The sequence below is a fragment of the Xenopus tropicalis genome, chromosome 8 (assembly GCF_000004195.4).
Source record: "Xenopus tropicalis strain Nigerian chromosome 8, UCB_Xtro_10.0, whole genome shotgun sequence".
Lineage (NCBI taxonomy): Eukaryota > Metazoa > Chordata > Amphibia > Anura > Pipidae > Xenopus > Xenopus tropicalis.
Genome location: NC_030684.2, coordinates 135,481,237 through 135,506,714, shown reverse-complemented (window position 1 = coordinate 135,506,714; position 25,478 = coordinate 135,481,237). Strand labels below are relative to the sequence as shown.

General features: G+C 42.0%; 1 protein-coding gene across 4 annotated transcripts; it reads right to left on the bottom strand.

Moving 5' to 3' along the window:
- Window positions 1–6,075: 6,075 nt before the first annotated feature.
- btnl8 (butyrophilin like 8) lies at window positions 6,076–22,817 on the bottom strand. Of its 4 annotated transcripts, none has more exon segments than NM_001113107.2 (7): window positions 6,076–6,648; window positions 13,593–13,697; window positions 15,495–15,764; window positions 16,622–16,966; window positions 19,299–19,393; window positions 19,850–19,936; window positions 22,580–22,746. In NM_001113107.2, coding segments are annotated over 5 exon segments (813 nt in total). In that variant the 5' UTR covers window positions 19,372–19,393; window positions 19,850–19,936; window positions 22,580–22,746; the 3' UTR covers window positions 6,076–6,628.
- Between the last annotated feature and the right edge of the window lie 2,661 nt (window positions 22,818–25,478).

The window sequence follows — 25,478 nt, the reverse complement described above, 5'->3', positions numbered from 1 at the left end:
GATGCTGGGTTTTGTGACTGATATAATTGTTATGAATTTGCCTTATAGTTATAAGATGTATATGAATATTGCCCTTGGGAGAAAGACTTTATATCCCCTTTAAGATTCTGATGTTCTGCCCAACCAGTCATCCTTATAGAACAGCAGGGGGGGCTCTCCCATTTATCAGGAGCTTTCCAGCAATCTACTGTAGGCAGGTGTTATTTAGCAGTTGTGTACGATTTGGGTAAGTCTGGCATTGAGCTTCTAAATCCCAGGTACCTGGTTGTTGATTGTTAAATTTGTCTGACCCTGTCTGTATCCTGATAGCTCCTTTGCTGGCCTCTCCTGGTTTAGTTGCCTACGTTATCTTTATGAGTCTTTATCTCAGCTATAACTACTTCCACTCAAGTATTGTTTATCTCACTAGTAATTTGTTTTGTGTAACCTTCCTGCTCTGCTAAAAGACTCTTTGCCTCCTTCAACTTTGTAACCCTTTTTTCAGTACTGGGGAATTATCTGTAGACACTGAACTGCTGCTTATTGATACTGAGCCACTGGGATCCAATTAAAAGGGATTCTGTCATGATGCAGTTGCCTAAATTCTCTGTGTGACTCTCTATCTCTATACATCTGGTTACATGATAACCGCAACTTTTTCGTATTGTCGCACAAAAGCCTGCGTTAAAAAAACCCAGTAACCTCTAAAATTACAAAGCAAAGGAAGATCTTTCAGTAGTAAAAGCAACGCCTGCCATTGACTTCTACATTATCTCGGCAGGTTTTAGCTGGAGTGTTTTCGGATTCAATTGTTGCAGTTTTATCGCTTAATAAATCTTGCAAAAGTTGTGCTATTTTTTCTGTGATTTTTTGGGGGGTTTTCAAAGCCAAAAAGCCCCACCTGAAAAACTTGATAAATGCCCCCTCAGTGGTGGGGATTTAATCTTTGAATGGCAGTCATTTATAAAAAAAATCTGAATTGAAAAAAAAATGTTGCAGAAAAAACACAAAAAACTTGACTTTTTTTTTATTTTGTGGCTCAAAAACCATGACCTCTAAAACCACAAAGCAAAGAAAGATCTTCCAGTTATAAAAGGGACATTGGCCATTGATTTCTACATGATCTCGGCAGGTTTTATATAGCGTATTTTTTCATTCAGATTTGTTGTGGTTTTGTAGCATAATACAAAAGAGGAAGAGGAAGCAGACCCCATGGTCATGGGGGAGGGGGGCCTGAACCGTGGGGTCTGCTTCCTCTATTGCTGGAAGTAAATTTAAAAAATTGTTTAATTTAAAAAAAATCCCACATAGGGGCAAACAGAATATAAATACGAGATCATTCGTTATAATTAGTTACTCAGCACTCACCTATTTGGAATTCAAAAAGCCAAGGAAGCAAATGGTTTGTTATGATATAATGCTCTTTATATTGTGAGTCACTATTAGCAAACAAGAGTGTCCCCCTTCAGTGCATAGTATACACAATTAGCCTTGGCACAACAGAACTGACTGATATAGAAAACCCCAGTGTTTCCCTTGTCAAGTGGATTGTGATGTGCAGGCATTTTGTGTTTATTTACCTACAGAGAGCTGCAAGCAAGCAATAAAAGGTAAGATACAAAAGGTCAAGTGTAGTATTAAAATGTGTTCCCATTACTTCGCACATGCTCCTTCTGCCTAATCATGCTTCGCTTCCTTTGCCCCAGCCATTAGGCGGGCGGGAGGTATTTTTTCCTTTTTTCCTTCCAGCTGCCAGCTGGAGCCTTACCAAGGCTTTATTTGCCCCTTGTACCTGATGAAAGTCCCTGCAGTCCTAGCTAACTTTAAATGCTTTAAAGTGGACCTGTCACCCAGACATAAAAAGCTGTATAATAAAAGCCCTTTTCAAATTAAACATGAAACCCAAAGTCATTTTTTTATGAACACATCTATACCCATTATAAAAGCATTTAAAAGTCCCAGCTGTCAATCAAATATTGCCTGCCCCGCCTCTATGCCTTAGGCAGACAGTTACTTTCACTTTCCATTCATAACTTCTTAGATGTCTCTGCTCTCCTCACATTCCCCCTCCTCACCATGATTTTGGCAGGATGCACAGCTTGCCTTAATAACAGTGTCCACAAAATGGCCCCTGCCTGTTTTCTGCAATGGTGATTTCCAGTGCTGAAGGAAATAAGTTTAAAAATATGTATATAGTGTAATTGAAGTTTATTTTGCTTGACAAACACAATAGAAAACAATTTGTAATTATTTCTATGGGTGACAGGTCCCCTTTAAAAGCAGGTTTTTTCTTACCAACCTCGACACTAACACTTTTATTCAGCCATAAAGGTTTTGCATTCAGCCATAAAGGTTTTGCATTCAGCCATAAAGGTTTTGCATTCAGCCATAAAGTGAAATATAATATAAAGCTGGGTACAGGCAGGTAGACCTGCACATTTGGCCCACTGGCAATCTGAACTAATACAATGCTGGTTAGGGCACAAGGATTGGGGGGCACACCAGGCAGGTACCTCTCCTGCCTACCCCTAGCCCGTGCTCCCTTCTCTTGCCCCCGGCACTTGTCATTATGCGGTGGGGGCAATGACTCCCTCCCCGCACTCGACGGAACTGTACATGTCCTGATTGTTAGATGTGGGCAAAGTTTACTGTATGTGAGTAATTATTAAACCTTCTCTTGTCTCCGCGCCCATGTAACATTGTTCCCCAACTGCAGCTGATAATGTTACCCAGTCAGGTTTATAGTCACTGTTTCACTTTCATTTGCAGTTTTCTGAATAGCCAAACCCACATACACACTTTCCCATTTTATTCTTGTGTATAAATGACACCAATACCGGAACCGATACTTCTTTCTGCCAGACTATAAAGCTGCCCGTTCTGCAGAGGAATAATAAACAAATAAAACAATGCTCACTTTAAATGAGATTATTCACCATTGAGTTAACATTTAGTAGAAAGTAATATTCTCACACAACTTGTAATTGGTCTTCATTTTGTATTATTGGTAGTTTCTTTTAATTATTTTTATTTTTGTTTAGCAGTTCTGCTCTTTGGAGTTTGGAGTTTCAGTGAATATTTGGTTGCTAGGGTCCTAATTACCTTAGCAACCAGGGTGTGATTTAAATGAAGGACTGATATACAGTATATATATATATAGTAGAGGGCTTGAACATAAAAATAAGTACTACAAAGTAACAATAGCAATAAAACTGGAGCCTAAGGCTGATGCCACACCAGGCGTAGGGCTGATTTTTTCGGCAAGCGGAAAAACGCTTGCCGAAAATTCAGCCCTACGCCTGCTACTTGTGCCTGCACCCGAATGAATGGGATACGCTCGGGTGAAGGCACAAGTAGCCGATATACGCATGAAAACGCGAGACTTTGCATTCTCTCGCGTTTTCATGCGTATATCGGCTACTTGTGCCTTCACCCGAGCGTATCCCATTCATTCGGGTGCAGGCACAAGTAGCAGGCGTAGGGCTGAATTTTCGGCAAGCGTTTTTCCGCTTGCCGAAAAAATCAGCCCTACGCCTGGTGTGGCATCAGCCTAACAGAGCAATAGTGTTTTGGCTGCCGGGGTCAGTGACCCCCATTTGAAAGCTGCAAATAGTTAGAAGAAGAAAACAAATAATTTAAAAACTATAAGAAATAAATAATGAAGACCAATTGTGAAGTTGCTGGGAATTGGCCATTCTATAACATACTACAAGTTAACTTAAATGTGAACCATCCCTTTAATGCTATTGTAAAAACTGAATTTGGGTTCAGGTTTTGACCTTCTTGATACTGAAAATCCAGATTACAATGCAGGATTCTGCTGGAGAAGCTCTATTAACTGATGGGTTTTCCTGTGGCAGTATTGCTTGAAATGTGGTGTTAATCTGTGCTAATATTAACACCTACTAGGAGTGGGCGGTACTCAAAAAAACATTGTGGTTGCTGAGCGTTTGTGAAGACAACATGGAGTTTGCAGTGGGATTTTTGTTGGATTGGGAAGAAGAGGATAAAGTATATGATCACCCTCAATAAGAGCTTTTGAAATTCCGTAAATTTCAGATATCTCAGCCTGCTCTCATGTTGTTGTTTCTTGCTTGGTTTGGATGAGGAGGGGGTGTCAAGTTCCTCACTTTCTACTTCACTTGAATTCTGAGCTGCTATTGTAGCCAGGCCTCTCTTCCTCACTGTAGGACAAATGTAAAGTTGCACAAGTTGTTTGGTGGTTTGGGCTAAATCTCTGATATAGAAGTTGGTTTCTTCCTTTCTGTTTTCAATTGTGGCCTCTGCTGGTGTTTTGTATTCTGTTATTTCTGCTATTTATATCTATGAGCACTCATGCCTCCATCTACTGTCACCTCCATCATGCCCCAGCCTACCTTGGTGATCCTTCATTTTATTCAGTTGTTTATTACCGCCAGTACTGTGTGAAATATCGCTGTTGCCCCTCCTCTCCATTGTTTGCCTTGCCAAGGGGTTTTTTAGAAGCACTCCAGGCGGTGCTTGCGCAGCTGCATTTTCCGCACCCTCCATCTTGTGACTCACAGCGGAAATGGGCAAAATGGTGGAAGTCATTTGGTATATGTTGCGTAATGTTTTAACTTTTTTTGGCCTTTAGTGAATCAGCCCCCTTGTGTCTTGTACCACACTCCCCTTTTATATTTTAAGCTCTGTTGGGCAGGAGCCTCATTACCCTTTGCATCAGATATTGGTTGTATCCATAATCTCTGTGTTCATTGTGTGCATTGAATGTACATGGTGTGGAGTACATGGGTGCTTTCATAAATATGTAATAATAATGATAGGGAAAGCCAAAGATGAAGTCCACTTAGCAAGGGGTGATAAAGAGAGTGGGGGGAAGAGTAAGATAAAAGTCTTTGGCAAGGGTAGAGGATGGTGCAGTGGACTGGAGATGGGATAGGAGCTGTTGATAGGACAGAAGACAACAAAAGTGATCAGGTGGGGGCAGAAGATGCCAACAGGCCATAGGAATAATAGATGGTGCATAAATTGTCTTCCCTGTCTGTACTTTTCTACACTGTAGATGTGCTGCATACTAATGTAATGCTTTATAAATAAAGTTATACATACATGTGTAACACTATTTTGGCTATAAAGTGGTAAATCCAGGCTAGTAGATGATGTAGAGCATGTGTTACATGTGACCCCCTTTCCCAGGATGGGCCTCCGCTATATGGGAGAAAGTAATATAGGAGCTGAGGGTGTAGTTGAACTACAACTTTCTGAGGCTGTGTTGTGCAGTAGATGTAAATGGACGCCAGAGAGGTTCTTATGGTGATCTATAATACAGATTAATTGGTCCAAGACACAGATGTTTAGCAGGCTTATCATACTCACAGACAGGCAGATTGAGATGGTACAATGAGGATATACTCTTTTGCAGAAGAGAGGGTATGCACCGTTTTATCCCACATCTTAGAGTCTGGGCCGGGATACACACCTTTCAACCAGTACCCCTTGGGAGGTAGGTCAATTAGTAGGAACTCCTTCAGGTTGATAACCTCTAGTGGATGAGTCCTCTGGTTGAGTTGGGATCAGGGGTTATCCTGCCTGTCTCTATCTCTACTCCTTGGCCCTGCACTGAGGCAACATTGCTGGATAGGAGAACTACTCCTGGATCTAATCACTCCTTTGGTGGGGCTAATTGCTGCCCTTTCTAGCTAGAGCTAACTATGCTCATTTTCCTAGAAAGTGCTATTAAACAATCTGACTGTGCTTACTAATTCCTTGTTCATGGGGCCCTGTCCCCGACTTTCACTTGAGGATAGTGTCCTCTAGGGTACAATTGCTTCTGGGGCCTACTGTCTGCTCCCAGGCTCAATGGAGTGTTGCTTGGAAGGCAGCATGCAGCCAAAAGAGTAAGTCACACCCTCCTGCCAGACACTATATCAGTCTGTATGGGGCATGTACAACCTGGCTAAACCTATAGGGAACTGTTATACAACAGTAAAGATGTGAAGAGGTAAGGGATAAAGCCATAGGGAGCTTAACCCTATGGATCCCTACACATGTAACAGTTGTTGTGTGATATGGTTACAGTATGTGTATATACAGTGAATACAAATGTAGAAAGTAATACAAAAGTAACACTTATATTTCATTCAATTTATCCATCCAGATTGGGATCTTTCTAATGCAGAAATAATGTGGGAATGTCACATATAGCTAAATAACTAAACTCAAAGAGGCCCTACATGAGAATCAACTACCCATCCTACAGCTGGCCATATGTGCCTGGATTTGGTTGGGCAGTTTGGCCAATGTTGATCATAAAGACTGACCATTTGGGCATATGGGTCAACTGATTTACATACATGCAAATGATGATTTTACAGCCAATCCTTGGATCTCAAAACTGAACACTTGATCTGCTGATGTACTATGTCCACTGGGGTCTGCACCAGCACCGGCTGTAACCCCCTCTTCCCTCCCTGCAGTTCTGAGTGTCCAAGCTATTGGCCCATACAAACAGTACCAAGCAATGTAGCATCCATGTGTATGGCTTCTTGTACAGTATCCCGCCATTCAGCCGGCAGGCTAAATGCTTGGAAGGTGTGGCAGGTCAACCAGTTATATGGATAAATGTTACAGAATGCAATTTATTTTGATGCCAGCACCATTTAGCACTTACTTATCTCTTCATGTATTTTCCTGAAAAAGAATGGAAACTCATTAAGAATTGTCAGTAACTGTATTTATAAAGTAGATTTTACTTCATATACACACCAAGGAACCTACTGATTACTAGCAAACTACAAGAATAACCCAACAGTTAGCCTTCTGTCCATTTGGATACACTTTGGGTCTCTTCAGTGCCACAGAGCCTGCAGAAGCTTACACAGGTGAAGCTGAATCCTGACTAGCCCCAGCTGCGTGACTAGCCCCAACTGCGTGACTAGCCCCAACTGCGTGACTAGCCCCAACTGCGTGACTAGCCCCAACTGCGCGACTAGCCCCAACTGCGCGACTAGCCCCAACTGCGCGACTAGCCCCAACTGCGCGACTAGCCCCAACTGCGCGACTAGCCCCAACTGGGCAAGCAGCCCCAACTGCAAATGGCCCTGCAGGGTCTGTGTCGTTGAACCGACCCAAAGAGTATCCGAATGGACAGAAGATGGTGCCTAAGAACTCCACTGCACTGCTCTGGTTTTTTAGCTCAAGTTTTCAAATAGGGGCATCTATGTAATAGACTGTGTGGGATGGGGGTGGGGTTGGTGAACGGCAGCTGATTCGATTGGAGGGGGGGTTTGTGAGCCGTCTGGCTTGTGCTTTTCAGCCCATACAGACTTGCTGGACAAGATGGCGGTGCCATTCATTGAAACAAGTATGTAGTTAGTGTATCTCTGTAAATCTTTCATTAGGCAAGCCAGGAATATAGCGTTTTTACTCAGCAATAGTAGTACTATTTAATAGTGTGCTTAATAGATTTTGACTTTCCTTCTCCTTTAAAGAGGGCCAAAACTTTGGATGTACAGATGCACAAGATAAAAATGACTTGATTCACTGCAAATTAGAGCGCGGGTTCTTTTGGAGATATATATATATACAGAAAAGAACAGAGCACACCCTAATAGTAATCAAATGCCCCAGGTGCTTGCAAAAACCATGTATATAGCAAGACAATGAGCTGCACATGCAGGGACTTTGTTAGAAAACCAAAAATTTTTTAATTGGATCGTTTTCATTAAAAAAAAAATTGTTTTCTAACAAAGTCCCTGCATGTGCGGCTCATTGTCTTGCTATAGATATATATATATATACACACAGGTATGGGATCCCTTATCCGGAAACCCATTATCCAGAAAGCTCCAAATTACAGAAAGCCCGTCTCCCATAGACTCCATTTTAATCAAATAATTAAAACTGATTCCCTTTTCTCTGTAATAATAAAACAGTACCTGTACTTGATCCCAACTAAGATATAATTACCCCTTATTGGGGCAGAACAGCCCTATTGGGTTTATTTCATGGTTAAATGATTCCCTTTTCTCTGTAATAATAAAACAGTACCTGTACTTGATCCCAACTAAGATATAATTACCCCTTATTGGGGCAGAACAGCCCTATTGGGTTTATTTCATGGTTAAATGATTCCCTTTTCTCTGTAATAATAAAACAGTACCTGTACTTGATCCCAACTAAGATATAATTACCCCTTATTGGGGCAGAACAGCCCTATTGGGTTTATTTCATGGTTAAATGATTCCCTTTTCTCTGTAATAATAAAACAGTACCTGTACTTGATCCCAACTAAGATATAATTACCCCTTATTGGGGGCAGAACAGCCCTATTGGGTTTATTTAATGGTTAAATGATTCCCTTTTCTCTGTAATAATAAAACAGTACCTGTACTTGATCCCAATTAAGATATAATTACCATATATACTCGAGTATAAGCCGAGTTTTCCAGCACTCAAAATGTGCTAAAAAAGGAACTCTCGGCATGTAGTAGAGGCAGCGCAGGTTAACCTATCCAATTGGCCTTATCCTTCAATTCCCCTGAGGGATCTACTTTAAAGATAAACTTGACTTCTTTGTCTGACGTAACAGGGATCGTGACACTGAGTCTATGGAGCTGTACATCACTTTGCACGTACCGCACGTTGCACGCACGCACGGCACCCCCGTGCACCCCCCTTGCACGTGACGTGTGACGTGCCGTGCGACGTGCTGTGTGATGTGTGACGTGCCGTGCGATATGCTGTGCGATGTGCGACGTGCCGTGCGATGTGATGTGCGACGTGCCGTGCGATATGCTGTGCGATGTGCGACGTGCCGTGCGATATGCTGTGCGATGTGCGACGTGCCGTGCGATATGCTGTGCAATGTGCGATGTGCCGTGCGATGTGCTGTGCGACGTGCCGTGCGATGTGCTGTGCGACTTGCCTTTCATACTTTCATGTGTACAATAAGTGAATATACTCTATCAGGGCCGCTGCTGGCCAAATGGGTGCCCTAAGCAGAAATTTACTTTTGTGCCCTCTCCCCCAAATATTACGGAAGTAAAAATAAAATAATAAAAAAAAACACCTACTATAGGGGTCAAAATAGAACTTTATTCAAATAAACAATATTAATCCAGGTTGTTATTTTGTCAGGCTGATGTCATATGGGGGCCGATTCTCAGCCTGTGCTGTGCGTGCGTGTGTGCAATGGATGGCCGGTTGTATAGGTAATACGGGCTGCCCTTACTACTCTGCCCTTACTACTCAGACACAAGCTAGTGTGCAGGTGTGTTAAAAGAAATGGATGCCTAGGCTTATACTTGAGTCAATAAGTTTTTCCACTTTTCTTAGGTAAAATTAGGTACCTCGGCTTATATTCGGATCGGCTTATACTCAAGTATATACAGTACCCCTTATTGGAGGCAGAACAGCCTTAATCCTTATTGAAGGCAAAACAATCCTATTGGGTTTATTCAATATTTAAATGATTTTTTAGCAGACTTAAGTTATGGAGATCCAAATTACGGAAAGATCCCTTATCCAGAAAACCCCAGGTCCTGAGCATTCTGGATAACGGGTCCCATACCTGTACTATATTACTCAAAGAACAAATTAACTGCAAAAGAATCCTGGGCATAATCAGCATAACTGACCCCACCCACACACACACAAACTCTAACCCATAATAATAATAACAAACACTGCTGCAGTGAAATTACTGCTTGAAAATCATTGATACTGATATTCTCGGAATTAACACCATAATTTGGAGGGAAAAGCAGACCTACACAGGAAAGACTTACGTTGTCATTCAGGTGGGTATAGCTGGACAAAAACTGGGATAGGGCCTGGGGGGGTGCGCATCTCCGGTTCCTCAGGATATATAAGGGCTGATTCACAAAAGGGTGAAATAGCGAGTGTTATTTTTTGCATGCTTTAATAATGGTATCCCTTCCTATATTTTTAGAATTAACGATTGATTCCCCAAAAGCCCACTTGTCTGACTTAAGAAGCGATTTTATTGTTGTTATTTTTCCGTGAGCCATGCGCGATATTTTTTCGTTTGTCATATTTTAAGCAATATTTTAGTGCATGCAATATGTTTATGCATTATTTTATAACACGTGATATTATTACATGCTATTACCCAGGTTACACGTCACATGACCTTTTCCGGTCTGAATCATAAGCTGGATGACACCGATGACGCAGGTGCGCAATCACCACCTCAAGCGCTTACAAGGAACCCCTTTGCTACCCAAAGACTAAAGAGGAGAGGCAACAGTGATTCAGGTCACAGTGGTGGTATTAAAAAATATAAAACAAATGAAATATGACCAAGGTAGGCAAGGCATGATTGGGCATGATAGAGGTGACAGCAGATGGAGGTATGAGTGTTCTCAGAACACTAAAGCAAACACAATGCAAAAAAAGAAAGAAGAGAGTAGAAAAGAGCAGAGGCCTGAATACAGAAAAGTCAGAATTGGAAGCAGAAGGGACAAAGGGAACTTTTATATGAGAGATTTGGCCTAAACCACCAAATATGGAAGCATTACTGTATGTGAAAGAAAAATTGAAGAACCTATTAACCTTAATGAGAGCAGTGAGAGCTCAGGTGTAAGTAGATACGAGAGAACATAATCTCAAGAATAAAAAAAGGAATCACGTGAAAAAATTATAACTCACACAAATTGCCTAACAATTGTCTAACAATGACATTGAGGAAGAAAGGCCTCACTACCAAGATAATATATAAAAAGGGTCCTCAAGAAAAACTTTCTGATGAATACAAATATAGGTACACATCATAGAGATATTTTATCTAACACTTGCTGATCTGCTTTTCTGATATATCTGCTTTTACTTTTTGCCTTCCTTTTTTGTTTTCGTCTTTACTGCTTTCTTTACTTTTATGTTATGTACTGTATGTATGTATGTTATGTATGCATGTACGTACATACATACGCACACATATCTTTATCTGCACTACTTATGTACCCAAGGCTGTTGAGTAGAACAAAAATTTAATACAGTAAATAGGGGGGACATTACCATAATATTCTAAAAAAAATGTTAATGCCCTGTATGCTCCTTTATGAAGGAGGATTATTGTGGAAGCTTTGTTTAATACAGAATATAAGGGAGAGGGATGGGAGTTAGTGAGGCCAGTTAGTAGCAAGTTGCAGTAGTTTAGTTGGCTTAGAGCATGCCTTAGTATTCTACTTTTTACACTTGAAAGAAAGGGAATAATTTGGGCAACAATGAGTAGCAAAAAGGTACAATGTTGTTATGGGATTGCTTATTGTAGCCAACACAATTAAAGCATTCATATATTTTATTTAGGTCTGGAACTGGAGGTGGTCCTTCCAAACAGGTTTTCTTCACTGTTTATGAAGAAATGCTGATGCCTCTTATACATGGAGACTGCATGACTGGTGTCGCTGGTGTTTTTGATTCTGACAGAAATGTCAGCAAAGGTAGGTGTAATGACATTAATACAAGTGTATTTTCACTTGCAGAGAAGCTCATTATCCATGTAATCATATTTTTTTTTAACAGATTCATCATTAATAGCTGTCATAAGCAAAGGCAGACAATCCTCACTTTCTAGCATTGCAGGTAATATTGGTTACTAATTTTGTAGAGTGTTTTGTGTTAGGTTTGTGCAATGGTATGAGAGGGAATTGTGTCTGTGTATATTGCAGGTGTTTCAATTACAGAAGTGCAGTGTATTGCTAATAAGGGGTAGAAGGGGTATTATTGGACACGTGGGTCTTGCTGGGTTAGGTGCAGTCAGTTCATCTTGTATTTATGTGCAGTCCAATCTTTCAAAAAAAATTTTTGCCTTGCAGTGTGAATGGCTAAAGATTTCACCTTTTTTGTAATTTTTAATTAATGTCCACAAATTATAGAATATTATCCTCCATCAACTTGTTTGTTTCATGTCATGATGAACATGAAGTAATTGCTGTGTATTAGTTGCTGCGGGTAAGGCCCCAGTACCCCATACAGGCTATAGATTGCTGGGGGTTAGTGGCTACGGGTAGGCCCCAGTACCCCATACAGGCTATAGATTGCTGGGGGTTAGTGGCTACGGGTAGGCCCCAGTACCCCATACAGGCTATAGATTGCTGGGGGTTAGTGGCTGCATGTAAGGCCCCAGTACCCCATACAGGCTATAGATTGCTGTGTGTTAGTGGCTGCGGGTAAGGCTCCAGTACCCCATACAGGCTATAGATTGCTGGGGGTTAGTGGCTGCGGGTAAGGCCCCAGTACCCCATACAGGCTATAGATTGCTGGGGGTTAGTGGCTGCGGGTAAGGCCCCAGTACCCCATACAGGCTATAGATTGCTGGGGGTTAGTGGCTGCGGGTAAGGCCCCAGTACCCCATACAGGCTATAGATTGCTGGGGGTTAGTGGCTGCGGGTAAGGCCCCAGTACCCCATAAAGGCTATAGATTGCTGTGTGTTAGTGGCTGCGGGTAAGGCCCCAGTACCCCATACAGGCTATAGATTGCTGGGGGTTAGTGGCTGCGGGTAAGGCCCCAGTACCCCATACAGGCTTTAGATTGCTGGGGGTTAGTGGCTGCGGGTAAGGCCCCAGTACCCCATACAGGCTATAGATTGCTGGGGGTTAGTGGCTGCGGGTAAGGCCCCAGTACCCCATACAGGCTATAGATTGCTGGGGGTTAGTGGCTGCAGGTAAGGCCCCAGTACCCCATACAGGCTATAGATTGCTGGGGGTTAGTGGCTGCGGGTAAGGCCCCAGTACCCCATACAGGCTATAGATTGCTGGGGGTTAGTGGCTGCAGGTAAGGCCCCAGTACCCCATACAGGCTATAGATTGCTGGGGGTTAGTGGCTGCGGGTAAGGCCCCAGTACCCCATACAGGCTATAGATTGCTGGGGGTTAGTGGCTGCGGGTAAGGCCCCAGTACGACATACAGGCTATAGATTGCTGGGGGTTAGTGGCTGTGGGTAAGGCCCCAGTACCCCATACAGGCTATAGATTGCTGGCGGTTAGTGGCTGCACATAAGGCCCCAGTACCCCATACAGGCTATAGATTGCTGGGGGTTAGTGGCTGCAGGTAAGGCCCCAGTCCCTTATACAGGCTATAGATTGCTGCTCTATTTAAGCTATAGCACCTCACTATTTCCTCCTCTGATAATCCCTCTAGAGTTGATCTTTCCCTGAAAACTCCAGGATGCATCACTCTAGGGCGATCCCATACTTGATCCTCTTGTTTACATTCAAGAAAAGTCCGACTGCAAACTCCATCGTCTTCACAAATGCTCACGAATTGCAGTGTTGTTTAGTAATGCCCACTCCTAGGATGTGTTAAAATTCACATTAATTATCGAGATATTTCATGCTTTTAACGCTTAAAATATGTCTGTGAATTATGCGTTACTATTATTTCTATTAGATAATTATCGCAATGTGATGGACATAGCACTTTGTGATAATTGAGATTTTTGCGCATGCGATATGAGTAGTAACGCATGCGAAATGACTTTTATGAATCGTTACTTAATTAAACATCATGCATAAAACTGTGTGTTAAGTGATAACGACCTTTTGTGAATCAGCCCCATAGTCTGTTCATATAAATGCTGCTAAAGGCTAAAGGGGATCAACTTAGGTACTTACCTAGATTCATTGCTGGAAGGTAGATACAACACAAACATATCAATGATACAGCGACACTGGGACAGGTTAGAATACAGTGAGTGGCTGTGTTCCTCTGTCCTTCATCTGTTGGGGAAAATACATCATTTATTTGTCACCCAAGAATCTGACATTCTTGGGGCAACTGGTTTCTTTGATCTGTTGATCAAAGCAAGGCAATTGTGGATGTAAGAACAGCAGGGGGTGCAGCTAGGAAAAAATATGGATTATAGAAAGGGGTCTATATCTCCTTTACTTTAAGGTTCACATCCTCATAAATCACATATTGGTTATGAGGAGGCCCCATACTTCCCAATGATACCAAACAGGGACTGCTTATACTAACCAGTTAGGGGGGATAGTTTCTGGGGGACTGGAACAGGAGACACCCCTCATGTTTGGTATCATTCTGATCGCCCACATATGGGTTAAAGCAAGCCCATATTTTCATAATAATATTGGGTACAGGCAAGTGCCGATATAATATGACAGAAACTGGCCTGGAAAGCGCAGCCCTCTACAGGGGGCTGTAAGTAACAAGTTCCTGGGCACTGCCCCCTCATGCACACGGTAATGAGGGAGGGTCCCAGCGGGGGATAAAAGGGCAAAAGACCCAGTGACTAACAGCTCATACCTGGGGTCCCAATTTCTGTTGGGGTGTGTGCCCAGGTTTCCTACCCTTGCCTCAGGGGGACACAAAGGAAATTCCTAACTTGGTAACGTACATAGGGTTTCTCTGTGTTTTATTCCCTTTTATTTTATTTACTGTTTGCAATGTTATGTGTACTGTATGTCTCTTTTTTTATATCTTTGTAAATGCACTGTTTACTTTTGTAATATTAAATATAAAATTTAATAAGTTATATCCTTTGGCTCTAAAACTCACGTGCTTGCATGAACGCTTGGGTATGAACTTCTTGTCTGTGTGTTAAGGGCAAGTTGTCTGTGTAAATGCTAATTAACTAGTTGACTGATAGCAGGAGAGAGTGTTTGACTGTAATTTAACCCTTTGGCTGCTAGAGCACTTACTGAATTAGTAGAAGCGAACCCTAACTGTAGCACTCAATAGTAAGAAATCCAAGTCCGGCTTGGGACTCCCCCAGTTACATGGGAGTAGGAGAAACAATAGGTTAGCTGAAAGCAGTTCTAATGTGTAGCGCTGGTCCCTTCTAAAAGCTCAGACTCAGGCACACTTTACTGCTGCGCTGCAAGTTGGAGTGATATCCCCCCCCACCCCCCAGCAGCCGATCAGCAGAACAATGGGAAGGGAGCAAGATAGCAGCTCCCAGTAGGTATCAGAATAGCACTCAATAGTAAGAAATCCAAGTCCGGCTTGGGACTCCTCCAGTTACATGGGAGTAGGAGAAACAATAGGTTAGCTGAAAGCAGTTCTAATGTGTAGCGCTGGCTGAAAGCTCAGACTCAGGCACACTTTACTGCTGCGCTGCAAGTTGGGGTGATATCCCCCCCTCACCCCCAGCAGCCGATCAGCAGAACAATGGGAAGGGAGCAAGATAGCAGCTCCCAGTAGGTATCAGAATAGCACTCAATAGTAAGAAATCCAAGTCCGGCTTGGGACTCCTCCAGTTACATGGGAGTAGGAGAAACAATAGGTTAGCTGAAAGCAGTTCTAATGTGCCTGAGTCTGAGCTTTCAGCCAGCGCTACACAAGGCACTGAGATGGCGCCTACACACCAATATTACAGCTACAAATACATTTGATGGTTCAAGAATAAAAAGGTTAAATGGCAGAGGGAATTATTTGCTGTGTAACAGTGTCATTTAGAGATAAAAAGTACCCTATAAACATGATGACAGTGTCCCTTCAAATGAATAGGCAAAATGTAACTAAAAAGCCAAAAAATATCATTCTTACTGACTCACCAATGAGCCGCCTGGAGTTCTGTTTGCTGTGATTTAGGGAACTGGACACAGTGCAAGTGATGTATGAAGTAGTCGGCTGATTAACTGCACTGATGATGTGATACAAATTATTTTCATCTCTGAACGTGTGTTCCATTAATGGGATTATTTTGTTTCCCTCATTATCTGTCCATAGCAGGTAGGGCTTAGGGTGCCAGTCACAGGACTCACAATACACAGTGTGATTATTTTCAGAATAAACAGAGGAGATATTAGGGAGAGATCCAACAGCTGAAAAACAGAGAAATATCATTAGTGGTGCAGTTGTACTGCCTGTTACCCATAACTCCCGGCAATAACACCAAACAGGCCACACAGATTTATCCTCCCATTTTCCTGGGAACCCAGACTTTCAGAAAACCAACTGGTAAATCTGTGTACAAATCTGTGTACTTAGTTATAACCCATGGCCATTTCCTTCTTGTGTGATGGGGAATAGGGTAAGAGATACTGGTGTTTGCCGCAGCCCTGTTGCTAGTGGCAATCTAATAATAAAATCAGGGAAAGGTCCTGTTTTTCAAGCCCTACCCCTTATCTCAGGTGGAGATTGAGTTAAGAAGTCATCTTTCTTGGTTTTCTTCAGAAAGGTCTATGTAAATACAGCCATAAGCACTTACAGAAGTGCTGCACTGAGTCCTCTATCAAAAGAAACACAGGATTTCTTGTCTTTTTTGTAAACATGTTCTTTGGTATCAGACTTCCTCTCCTTTGGGGCTCCTTCAGGTTTGGGGCACAAGTCTGCATAGCTCCCTTCCTCTCCCTGTTTTTGCTCCCCTCCCAAAGAATTAATTAGAATTCACTCCCTCTTTCATTAGAATGTGTGATCTGAGCTACCAGCAGTCAGAGCTGCAGCACGGATGCTACATAGTCCAAGCTAAAATGGCAGCTGCTATCTTAAACAAACAGAGGGAGCATCTAGTGCTGATAACTCAGTTATGGTAAAGCTTTTTGCAGAATAAATATAGTGTTCTAGCTTGCACTAATGTGGCTAATCTATTGACAGTAAAATGCCTCAGTAGCTTTACTTCTCCTTTAAGGTGGCCATACACATTACAATAACAAACTTTCGTGAGACCATAGCAACTTACCAATAACAAGTAGCTGTACTATTGCTTTGCCGTGATGTTCACTGGACTCAACAAAACAATGATATTCCCCAGAATCCTGAGCTGTGACTTTATGGATCTTTAAAGGGAAAATTCCCCTAGTGATGTTCTCTTTTAGCAGTTCTGTTCTGTTAGCAAACTGTGGCATCTGGGCTGTGTAATCGTCTTTCTTATTATGATAACGATGAACATAGATTTGGAATCTGTAGTTAAACCAGCGGATTTCCATCATCTCTGCGTTCATCTCAGGGGTCAGAGTACAAGGTAACAGCACATCTGACCCAAGTGCCGCAGATACCGATGGTGTTGATGAGACTTTAAATCTGACTGTAAAATGTAAATTCAGTTAGGTTTAAATAAAAAAGGAACAGCAGAAAGCTAAAGAAGAGAATGCACTGACTTATTTTTGACACAACATTCAGAATAAAGAATCTGGAAAGGAAAGAGTGCCTTCAGCTTAGGGTCTGGTGAAGACAGAAAGACAAAGCCTTGACCAGTTCTGTTTAGACCATCAAGGTTGGGGTTGTTTTCTCTGAAGAAAAGGTGCTTCTTAGGGGACATGATTACATTTAATGTACTTTTTTTTCTCAACAGTTTACTTTTATTGAAAATGATAAAAAATAAAAGCAGTGATAATCAGGGTAGAGTGTGAGATACAATAACAGGGTGTAAATAAAAGTAGCAAAAACAAGATGAGAAACATAAAATAAAACAAAAACATTACTTTTATAAACTGAATATTTCTTGTGCTGGTTTAGCATCACATTTTCTTCTTTCCTTTTTTCACTTTATCTTAGAACAGGGAGGAACTAGGTATCAGTATTGAAGTATTGAAGAAGTAAACTGATCTTGTCTTTTTCTGTAGAGCTCAGTGTCTGGGAGAAGATTTTTCAATTTCAAGGTTAAATTTGAATGCATTTTTAGGTCAACAAAACTACAATTGATAACGTCATAAGTGTAAAGCATTTTCCATTCTGATTCTCTCGGCTTCATTGAAAGAAGGAGGAGAAGTCTCTAACCATTATTTTAATATAGTTCTTCTAGCAGCAGCCAAGGTTAGGCATACAAATGTAGAGATGTTTAAGGTGCCCATGCACCAAGATCCGCTCACTTGGCGAGGTCGCCAAGTGAGTGGATCTTGTCCCGATATCCCCACCTACCCCTGGAGCCAAACGATTGAATTCTAACGGCGGCAATGGCACAGTCGGTTCGGGAACCATCCCCAATCCGACTGAATCTTTTAATTTAAATCTTTTAACCTGCCCGATCAATATCTGGCCAATTTCATGCCAGTTATCGGTCAGGTATGGCCGTCGTTTCTGCCCCTACATGGCCCGTGTATGGCCACCTTTAGTTTTGCACTTTTCAGAGAATAGGTTAAAGTTAGAGATATCATCTAAGAGGGCAGTAGTCGGAGATAATGCAAACTGACATTGAAGCGTTACATTCAAAACATTTGTATGTCTTTCCAAAATTTTGGAATTGGCAAAGCCATAACAAATGAAGAGAATTTGGAAAAGGAGAGTTGCATTTAGGACATGAATTAAGATATTTGCTGTTCTTAGATGGAAAATAAAATCCTCTGTACAAAGCAGTATTAGTTTGTATTCTGTTCTCTCCAGGTAACTTATTGCTGCTGTATTTATCTGTATTTATTGTTATACTGTGTATTTATCTATTATTATCTTATTAACCCCCTGTTTGTATTAATGTATTCTACTGTACAGCGCTGCGTACATAAGTAGCACTTTATAAATAAAGATATACATACATACATATCAATTTGTGAAACCTGAGAATTGAAGTAACCAGAGATTCAGTAGAAATCTCTGGATGTAGATAGGCGGAACAATTTTTGGCTGTGGCTTCCATAGGATGAGATTTTACATTTGTATTATTCCATATAGTTGATTGTATGGATCTAACTTTGATGTCTGTATCAGAGGTATTATAGGAGAATAAAGAATCCTTAGAGTCCATCTTTTTGAACCAATGGGAAGTCTGAAGATAATATAATATAATTTGATACTTGCCAGCATAGCATCTTATTAGTATCTTGAGATATTATGTCTTTTATGTATCGAATTCCCTTATTATTCTAAGAAGTAGCCATTAGGGGGTACATGGAGCATGGTAAAGAAAGAAAGGGATTAAGTTGATTAGTATGGAGTAATCTCCATACTGTAAAAGTGTCTCTGTATATTGGATTCTCTTTAAAAAAAAAATTAAATACTGCACCCCTTTTTAACACTGGGATCATCGGAATTCTCCGGGACTCTCCCTTACCACACCCTCTAGTTGGAAAGAGGATACCTCCTTCCTATGTCTTTTTCCTAATTCATGCCTGCCCAACATATTTCTTGGAAGGTTGACATTATTATAACAATATAATATGTTCCCTCACATCTTTCTCTGCCCAGTACATAATAACATTTCCACAATACTTCATAATGGCATCTACCTCTTTGACATGCCCAAAGACAGTAGTAAAGTGTAAAAATGAAACTTTACCAGGAGCTCCTCATCTTTTGGGCAACTGAAGGAACAATAGAATTGATACTGCTGTTTATTTCATTTGGAGATTATAGTCATTTTGCAGTTACAGATATTTTAGCACCTACAACTGGTATAAAGCCGCTCTGTGTATAAAAGCACTTACCAGAAAGAGATCTTTCATACAGTAGCAAAAGAATGAAGAAAGGAATCTTAATGCTGTGCATGGTGGATGCCATAATCCCCAACAAACAGCCAAATCTGCAATGGGGAAATAAACAAATGAATGTGAATATGGCGCCTCCTTGCCCACTCTATATTTATTAGGGAATCAAAGTATAACATGTCATATAAAGCACAAGAATTGTAAAGGGGCAGTTCATCTTAAAAAAACAGTTGATATTGTATACAATGGCATGTACTCAAATAGCCTGCATTTAGTGTTAATTTGTATTTATTTATTTATTTTTATTTAGACTATTATCTGGTTGTTTGGCCCTAATTACCCTAGCAACCAAAGCTCCTCTTTAACCTGCAACTCCTACAAAATACAAAGACGCTACATGAAAGCACTAACTGGAAATATGCTCCACCATTTTTTCCTCTTTTTTAAAAGGTTCCCCTGGATAAAGGTACAGTCCGGTCAGCTTCTCCTAAATGCATTGGGGGGGGGGAGATAGCTTAGGGTTGGTGTCTGATTTATCAAAAGTTACTTGCCTTTCTTCCACAGATTGACTTTTTCTCTATTTATCAATTATTCTCACACCTTCTCACTGGCGTTTTAGGAACTTCAGAATCTCAAACCTGAAGAGATCCAAGAATAAAAACAAGTCAAGAAATGCTCCATGACAATAAAAACTTGCGTGTCAAAAAACCCCCAAAATTGCTGCACATAACAATAGGCGAGTCAAACATATTGTCGAGTCTGAGCTTTCAGAAGGAGCCAGCGCTACACATTAGAACTGCTTTCAGCTAACCTATTGTTTCTCCTACTCCCATGTAACTGGAGGAGTCCCAAGCCGGACTTGGATTTCTTACTACAGGTATAGGACCCATTATCCAGAATGCTCGGGACCAAGGGTATTCCGGATAAGGGGTCTTTCCGTAATTTGGATCTCAATACCTTAAGTCTACTAAAAAATCAATAAAACATTAATTATACCCAATAGGATTGTTTTGAATCCAATAAGGATTAATTATATCTTAATTGGAATCAATTACAAGGTTCTGTTTTATTTCTACATAGAAAAAGGAAATCAGTTTTAAAATTCTGAATTATTTGATTAAAATGGAGTCTATGGGAGACAGGCATTCCGTAATTCGGAGCTTTCTGGATAACGGGTTTCCGGATAAGGGGTCCGATACCTGTATTGAGTGCTATTCTGATAACTACTAGGAGCTGCTATCTTGCTCCCTTCACATTGTTCTGCTGATCGGCTGCTGGGGGTGAGGGTGGGGGATATCACTTCAACTTGCAGCGCAGCAGTAAAGTGTGAGTGAAGTTTATCAGAACACAGGTCACATGGCTGTGACACCCTGGGAAATGAAGAATATGGCTAGTTCCAAGTGACATTTCAAAATTAAATACACATATGGGATCCCTTATCCGGAAACCTGTTATCCAGAAAGCTCCAAATTACGGAATGCCCGTCTCCCATAGACTCCATTTTAAAACTAAAACTTATTTCCCTTTTCTCTGTAGTAATAAAACAGTACCTGTACTTGATCCCAACTAAGATATAATTACCCCTTATTGGGGGCAGAACAGCCCTATTGGGTTTATTTCATGGTTAAATGATTCCCTTTTCTCTGTAATAATAAAACAGTACCTGTACTTGATCCCAACTAAGATATAATTACCCCTTATTGGGGGCAGAACAGCCCTATTGGGTTTATTTAATAGTTAAATGATTCCCTTTTCTCTGTAATAATAAAACAGTACCTGTACTTGATCCCAACTAAGATATAATTACCCCTTATTGGGGCAGAACAGCCCTATTGGGTTTATTTAATGGTTAAATGATTCCCTTTTCTCTGTAATAATAAAACAGTACCTGTACTTGATCCCAACTAAGATATAATTACCCCTTATTGGGGCAGAACAGCCCTATTGGGTTTATTTAATGGTTAAATGATTCCCTTTTCTCTGTAATAATAAAACAGTACCTGTACTTGATCCCAACTAAGATATAATTACCCCTTATTGGGGGCAGAACAGCCCTATTGGGTTTATTTAATGGTTAAATGATTCCCTTTTCTCTGTAATAATAAAACAGTACTTGTACTTGATCCCAACTAAGATATAATTACCCCTTATTGGGGGCAGAACAGCCCTATTGGGAATCAATAGAGCTGGAGAAGCTCTATTAACTGATGGGTTTTATTAAAAAAACATTTTTTCCCATGACAGTATTGCTTTAAGCTTTGAGGGCAGTATCAGCCCTATGGGCATGCCAAGCTACAAGGGGTGTAATTGCACCGAGCCCACACCCCCTTTGGGTCCACAGGAGATGCAATAGCGTCTCATCACAGGGTTAAACTGCAGTGAAGTATGTGCGCACACGTCTCGGAAGCATATTGGGCACGGTGTCGGTGGGGAGGGGGTTGTTACACCGGCAATCCTTAAATACATTTTTGGATATTATAAGCTCTATATTTTCAGCTAAACAAGCCTCATTTGGAAAGTCAGTGCTTCAGGCTGCCACATTTACAAAATAAGTATGTTTATTCTGTGTAAAACAGCTGGGGTGAATCCTATTGAGCCCATTGCTATGTGGAGCAACAAGAAAAACAAACAAACAAACATATGATGGAAGTTGGCACAGGTTTCTTTCTCTACCCTGTAGCTGGCTGTAGCTTCTATATCTAGGGTGGGTCTAATTTCTATTAAAGATATACGTCATTTCCCTCCTCCATGCACCAAGAGGGTTAACCCACTGTTGCCAACGCCCATATTATGGTCTAGTAAACAAACTCTCTGTAAGTAGGAATTGGTTTTCTGTTCTGTGTGAGGCCTTTGTATTGCACCCACCATGGCCATACAGCAGCTTATTACCACTGCTGAGGAACAGTACATTACATTTTAATATAAAAAAGCATTTATATAACAATTTAAATTATTTATAAGTGCAAGTGAAGTTTATTTTGATTCACATACACAATAAAAAAGAATTTGGAATTATTTCTTAGGGTGACGGGTCCCCTTTAAACATGCAACGCACCATGTTCCGCCCGATCTCTATAAATGGCTGCAACAATCTGCCCTGTCAGTACAACTTGTGAAAATGCAGCAGCTTCAGCATCACTTACCAGGGATCCTCCCTCATAGGAAACTGAGTTTAATCCCTGGAAGGGAAGGCGCTCCCATCCTGAGCTGCTTCTTTTTAAAATGAAAGTAAGCAAATCTTGGTTTAGTAATAAAAACCCATGATCAGCAGCATCTCTTACCTTAAGGGAAAGTGAAAGTGATTGTGCTGTTTTTATAATCCATTTATTGATAAGGCTCCTCAAGCATAAACCTCTGCTGGCAAAAGGCCAAATAGATTCTATTATATATAAATATATATAAAGCTGAAGTCATTCCTCTGCCGCCTCATTTGCCACTCATGAGCTTTGATGAGCTAAAGCCTCTCATTATGGCTGCTGTGCAGTGTGTATAGGAGCATCCCACTCTCTTATGGCTGAAAGAAACAGAGCACAATGTAATATCTCAGCCTGCTGCCTGCCCTAGGGAAGCAACTCCCCCGCCTCCCTGCTGTTATAGCAAGGACAGACCACTCCAATTACTTATTTAGTCATGGAAATGTAACCTCTATTTCAGCTCAATAGCTGCTTTCCCGGACTAGTACCAGTAGAACATGGGTTACACTGTACTCTCTTACCCAGAATGGGCCTTCGCTAAGTGGAAGAGGAAGGCGAGAGTGTTGTGCAACTACACCTCTCTTGCTGCTATGCAGAAAAATGAAAACAGAGGGCGCCAGAGGTTCTTGCAAATAACAAAATAACAAGTGTTTATTGAACATCCACAGGGTTACTCACAATACAGCTTCAGAGGCCATTGGTACATGCAACACATACTGAGTGTATATTCAGACTAACACTCTCCTGCGGGCAGACTGGCAGGAATCTCACTTCACCTCTGCGACACACCCTGTAGTGGATCCCTCAGGGAATTCTCTATCCTGATTCCCTATTCACTTGGATCCCTACACTACAGGCAATGTGGCCTGGGAGAACTATCTCCTGAAAAACTGCAAATCCTATGCAGGAGCTCATGCTGCTCATTCTAGCTCAGCCCTAACTGCCTTACACCCCTAGAGTGGTACTGGTACGGGGGCCCAACCCTAACTGCCTTACACCCCTAGAGTGGTACTGGTACGGGGGCCCAACCCTAACTGCCTTACACTCCTAGAGTGGTACCGGTACGGGGGCCCAACCCTAACTGCCTTACACCCCTAGAGTGTACTGGTACGGGGGCCCAACCCTAACTGCCTTACACTCCTAGAGTGGTACTGGTACGGGGGCCCAACCCTAACTGCCTTACACTCCTAGAGTGGTACTGGTACGGGGGCCCAACCCTAACTGCCTTACACTCCTAGAGTGGTACTGGTACGGGGGCCCAACCCTAACTGCCTTACACTCCTAGAGTGGTACTGATACAGGGGCCCAACCCTAACTGCCTTACACCCCTAGAGTGGTACTGGTACTGGGGCCCAACCCTAACTGCCTTACACTCCTAGAGTGGTACTGATACAGGGGCCCAACCCTAACTGCCTTACAACCCTAGAGTGGTACTGGTACGGGGGCCCAACCCTAACTGCCTTACACCCCTAGAGTGGTACTGGTACAGGGGCCCAACCCTAACTGCCTTACACCCCTAGAGTGGTACTGGTACTGGGGCCCAACCCTAACTGCCTAACACTCCTTGGGGCACATTTACTAACCCACGAATCCGAATTGGAAAAATTCAGATTGGAAAACGAACATTTTGCGACTTTTTCGTATTTTTTGCGATTTTTTCGGCGCCTTTACGACTTTTTGGAAATTGTCGCGACTTTTTCGTTACCAATACGATTTGCGCGGAAAAACGCAAGTTTTTCGTAGCCATTCCGAAAGTTGCGCAAAATCTGGCGATTTTTTTCGTAGCGTTAAAACTTGCGCGAAAAGTCGTGCCTTTTTCGTAGCGTTAAAACTTAAAAGGCATGACTTTTCGCGCAAGTTTTAACGCTACGGAAAAATCGCAACATTTTGCGCAACTTTCGGAAAGGCAACGAAAAAGTCGCGACAATTTTCCGAAAAAATGGCAAAATACCGATCATTACGAAAAAAACGCAATCGGACGCATTCGGCCCGTTCGTGGGTTAGTAAATGTGCCCCCTAGAGTGGTACTATAAAGGAAGCTACACCTGCCACTATCTAATGCCTCATTCACGGGGCCCTGTTCCCCGACTTCACTGGGCCTGGGCCCATGCCCTGGGCTCTCAGCACACATCCACCTTGTCCCTAAGGTGGAAGCAAAACAGACAGGAAGGTGCCACTCCTCTCCCAACACTATACCAAAGTCAGGCAGGATGTGGTCACTATACCTTCTAACCAATAGCACACATATGTTAATGAACTCACTTAGATACATTCCCTTCTGCCCAGCAACTAAGGGAACTGAACCTGTAGGGATTTAAAGTCATAGGGGCCATTTAACCCTATGGGTCCCTACATTCACCCCTGGGAAAAACTCATTTCATCCAGACAATGGGGTACAATATCAAACATCACATTACCCACAGAATACCATAGCACCATATGACATCCTCTTCTGGTAGTCTCTCCAGAGCACTACCGGGTAACAATAGTCACTGAAAAACAAAAGGCATTTCAAACATTGCAACATATCAACAGTGCAATCAATATCATTGGAGCAGAATGGGGTACCAGGCCTCCCCCTTATTCCAGTTCCTGTATCACCACTGACAGTCCTTCCAGAGCAGAAATCAGGGCAGACTTCAGTTCAGAGTCTTTGCTTTTCCCAATGGCTTGGGCATTTGGCATTGAGGGCATTTAGCAGCAAAATCACGCAGCTCCCTGGTGACCTCCGCATTGCACTTCCCACAGCAAGGAACCATGACCCTCCTGCCTTCACTGTCAGACTTCTGTATAAATGTGCCTCGCCAGACATACCGCTTGCCACTATCAGGCTTTGTTCCAAACGTGCCGCGCCAGATATATTTCTAGCCAATTTCAGTTACCGGCACTGCCCCTGTGGCACCACCGAGAACTCCAGCCAGAGTGTTACCTTCCTCCCAGCCATCCCAGCGGGCATCCGCCATTTTGCGTGGGTATGGGTTTACGG

Bases quoted from the DNA above. Each gene is read 5' to 3' on its own strand.
- btnl8 (XM_031906873.1), bottom strand. From the start codon at position 19,371: ATGGCATCCACCATGCACAGCATTAAGATTCCTTTCTTCATTCTTTTG. The intron at 16,967-19,298 runs GTAAGTGCTTTT...TACATTTTACAG, and splicing joins GTATGAAAGATCTCTTTCTG to TCAGATTTAAAGTCTCATCA. The intron at 15,765-16,621 runs GTAAGTTGCTAT...TCTGTTTTTCAG, and splicing joins AGTACAGCTACTTGTTATTG to CTGTTGGATCTCTCCCTAAT.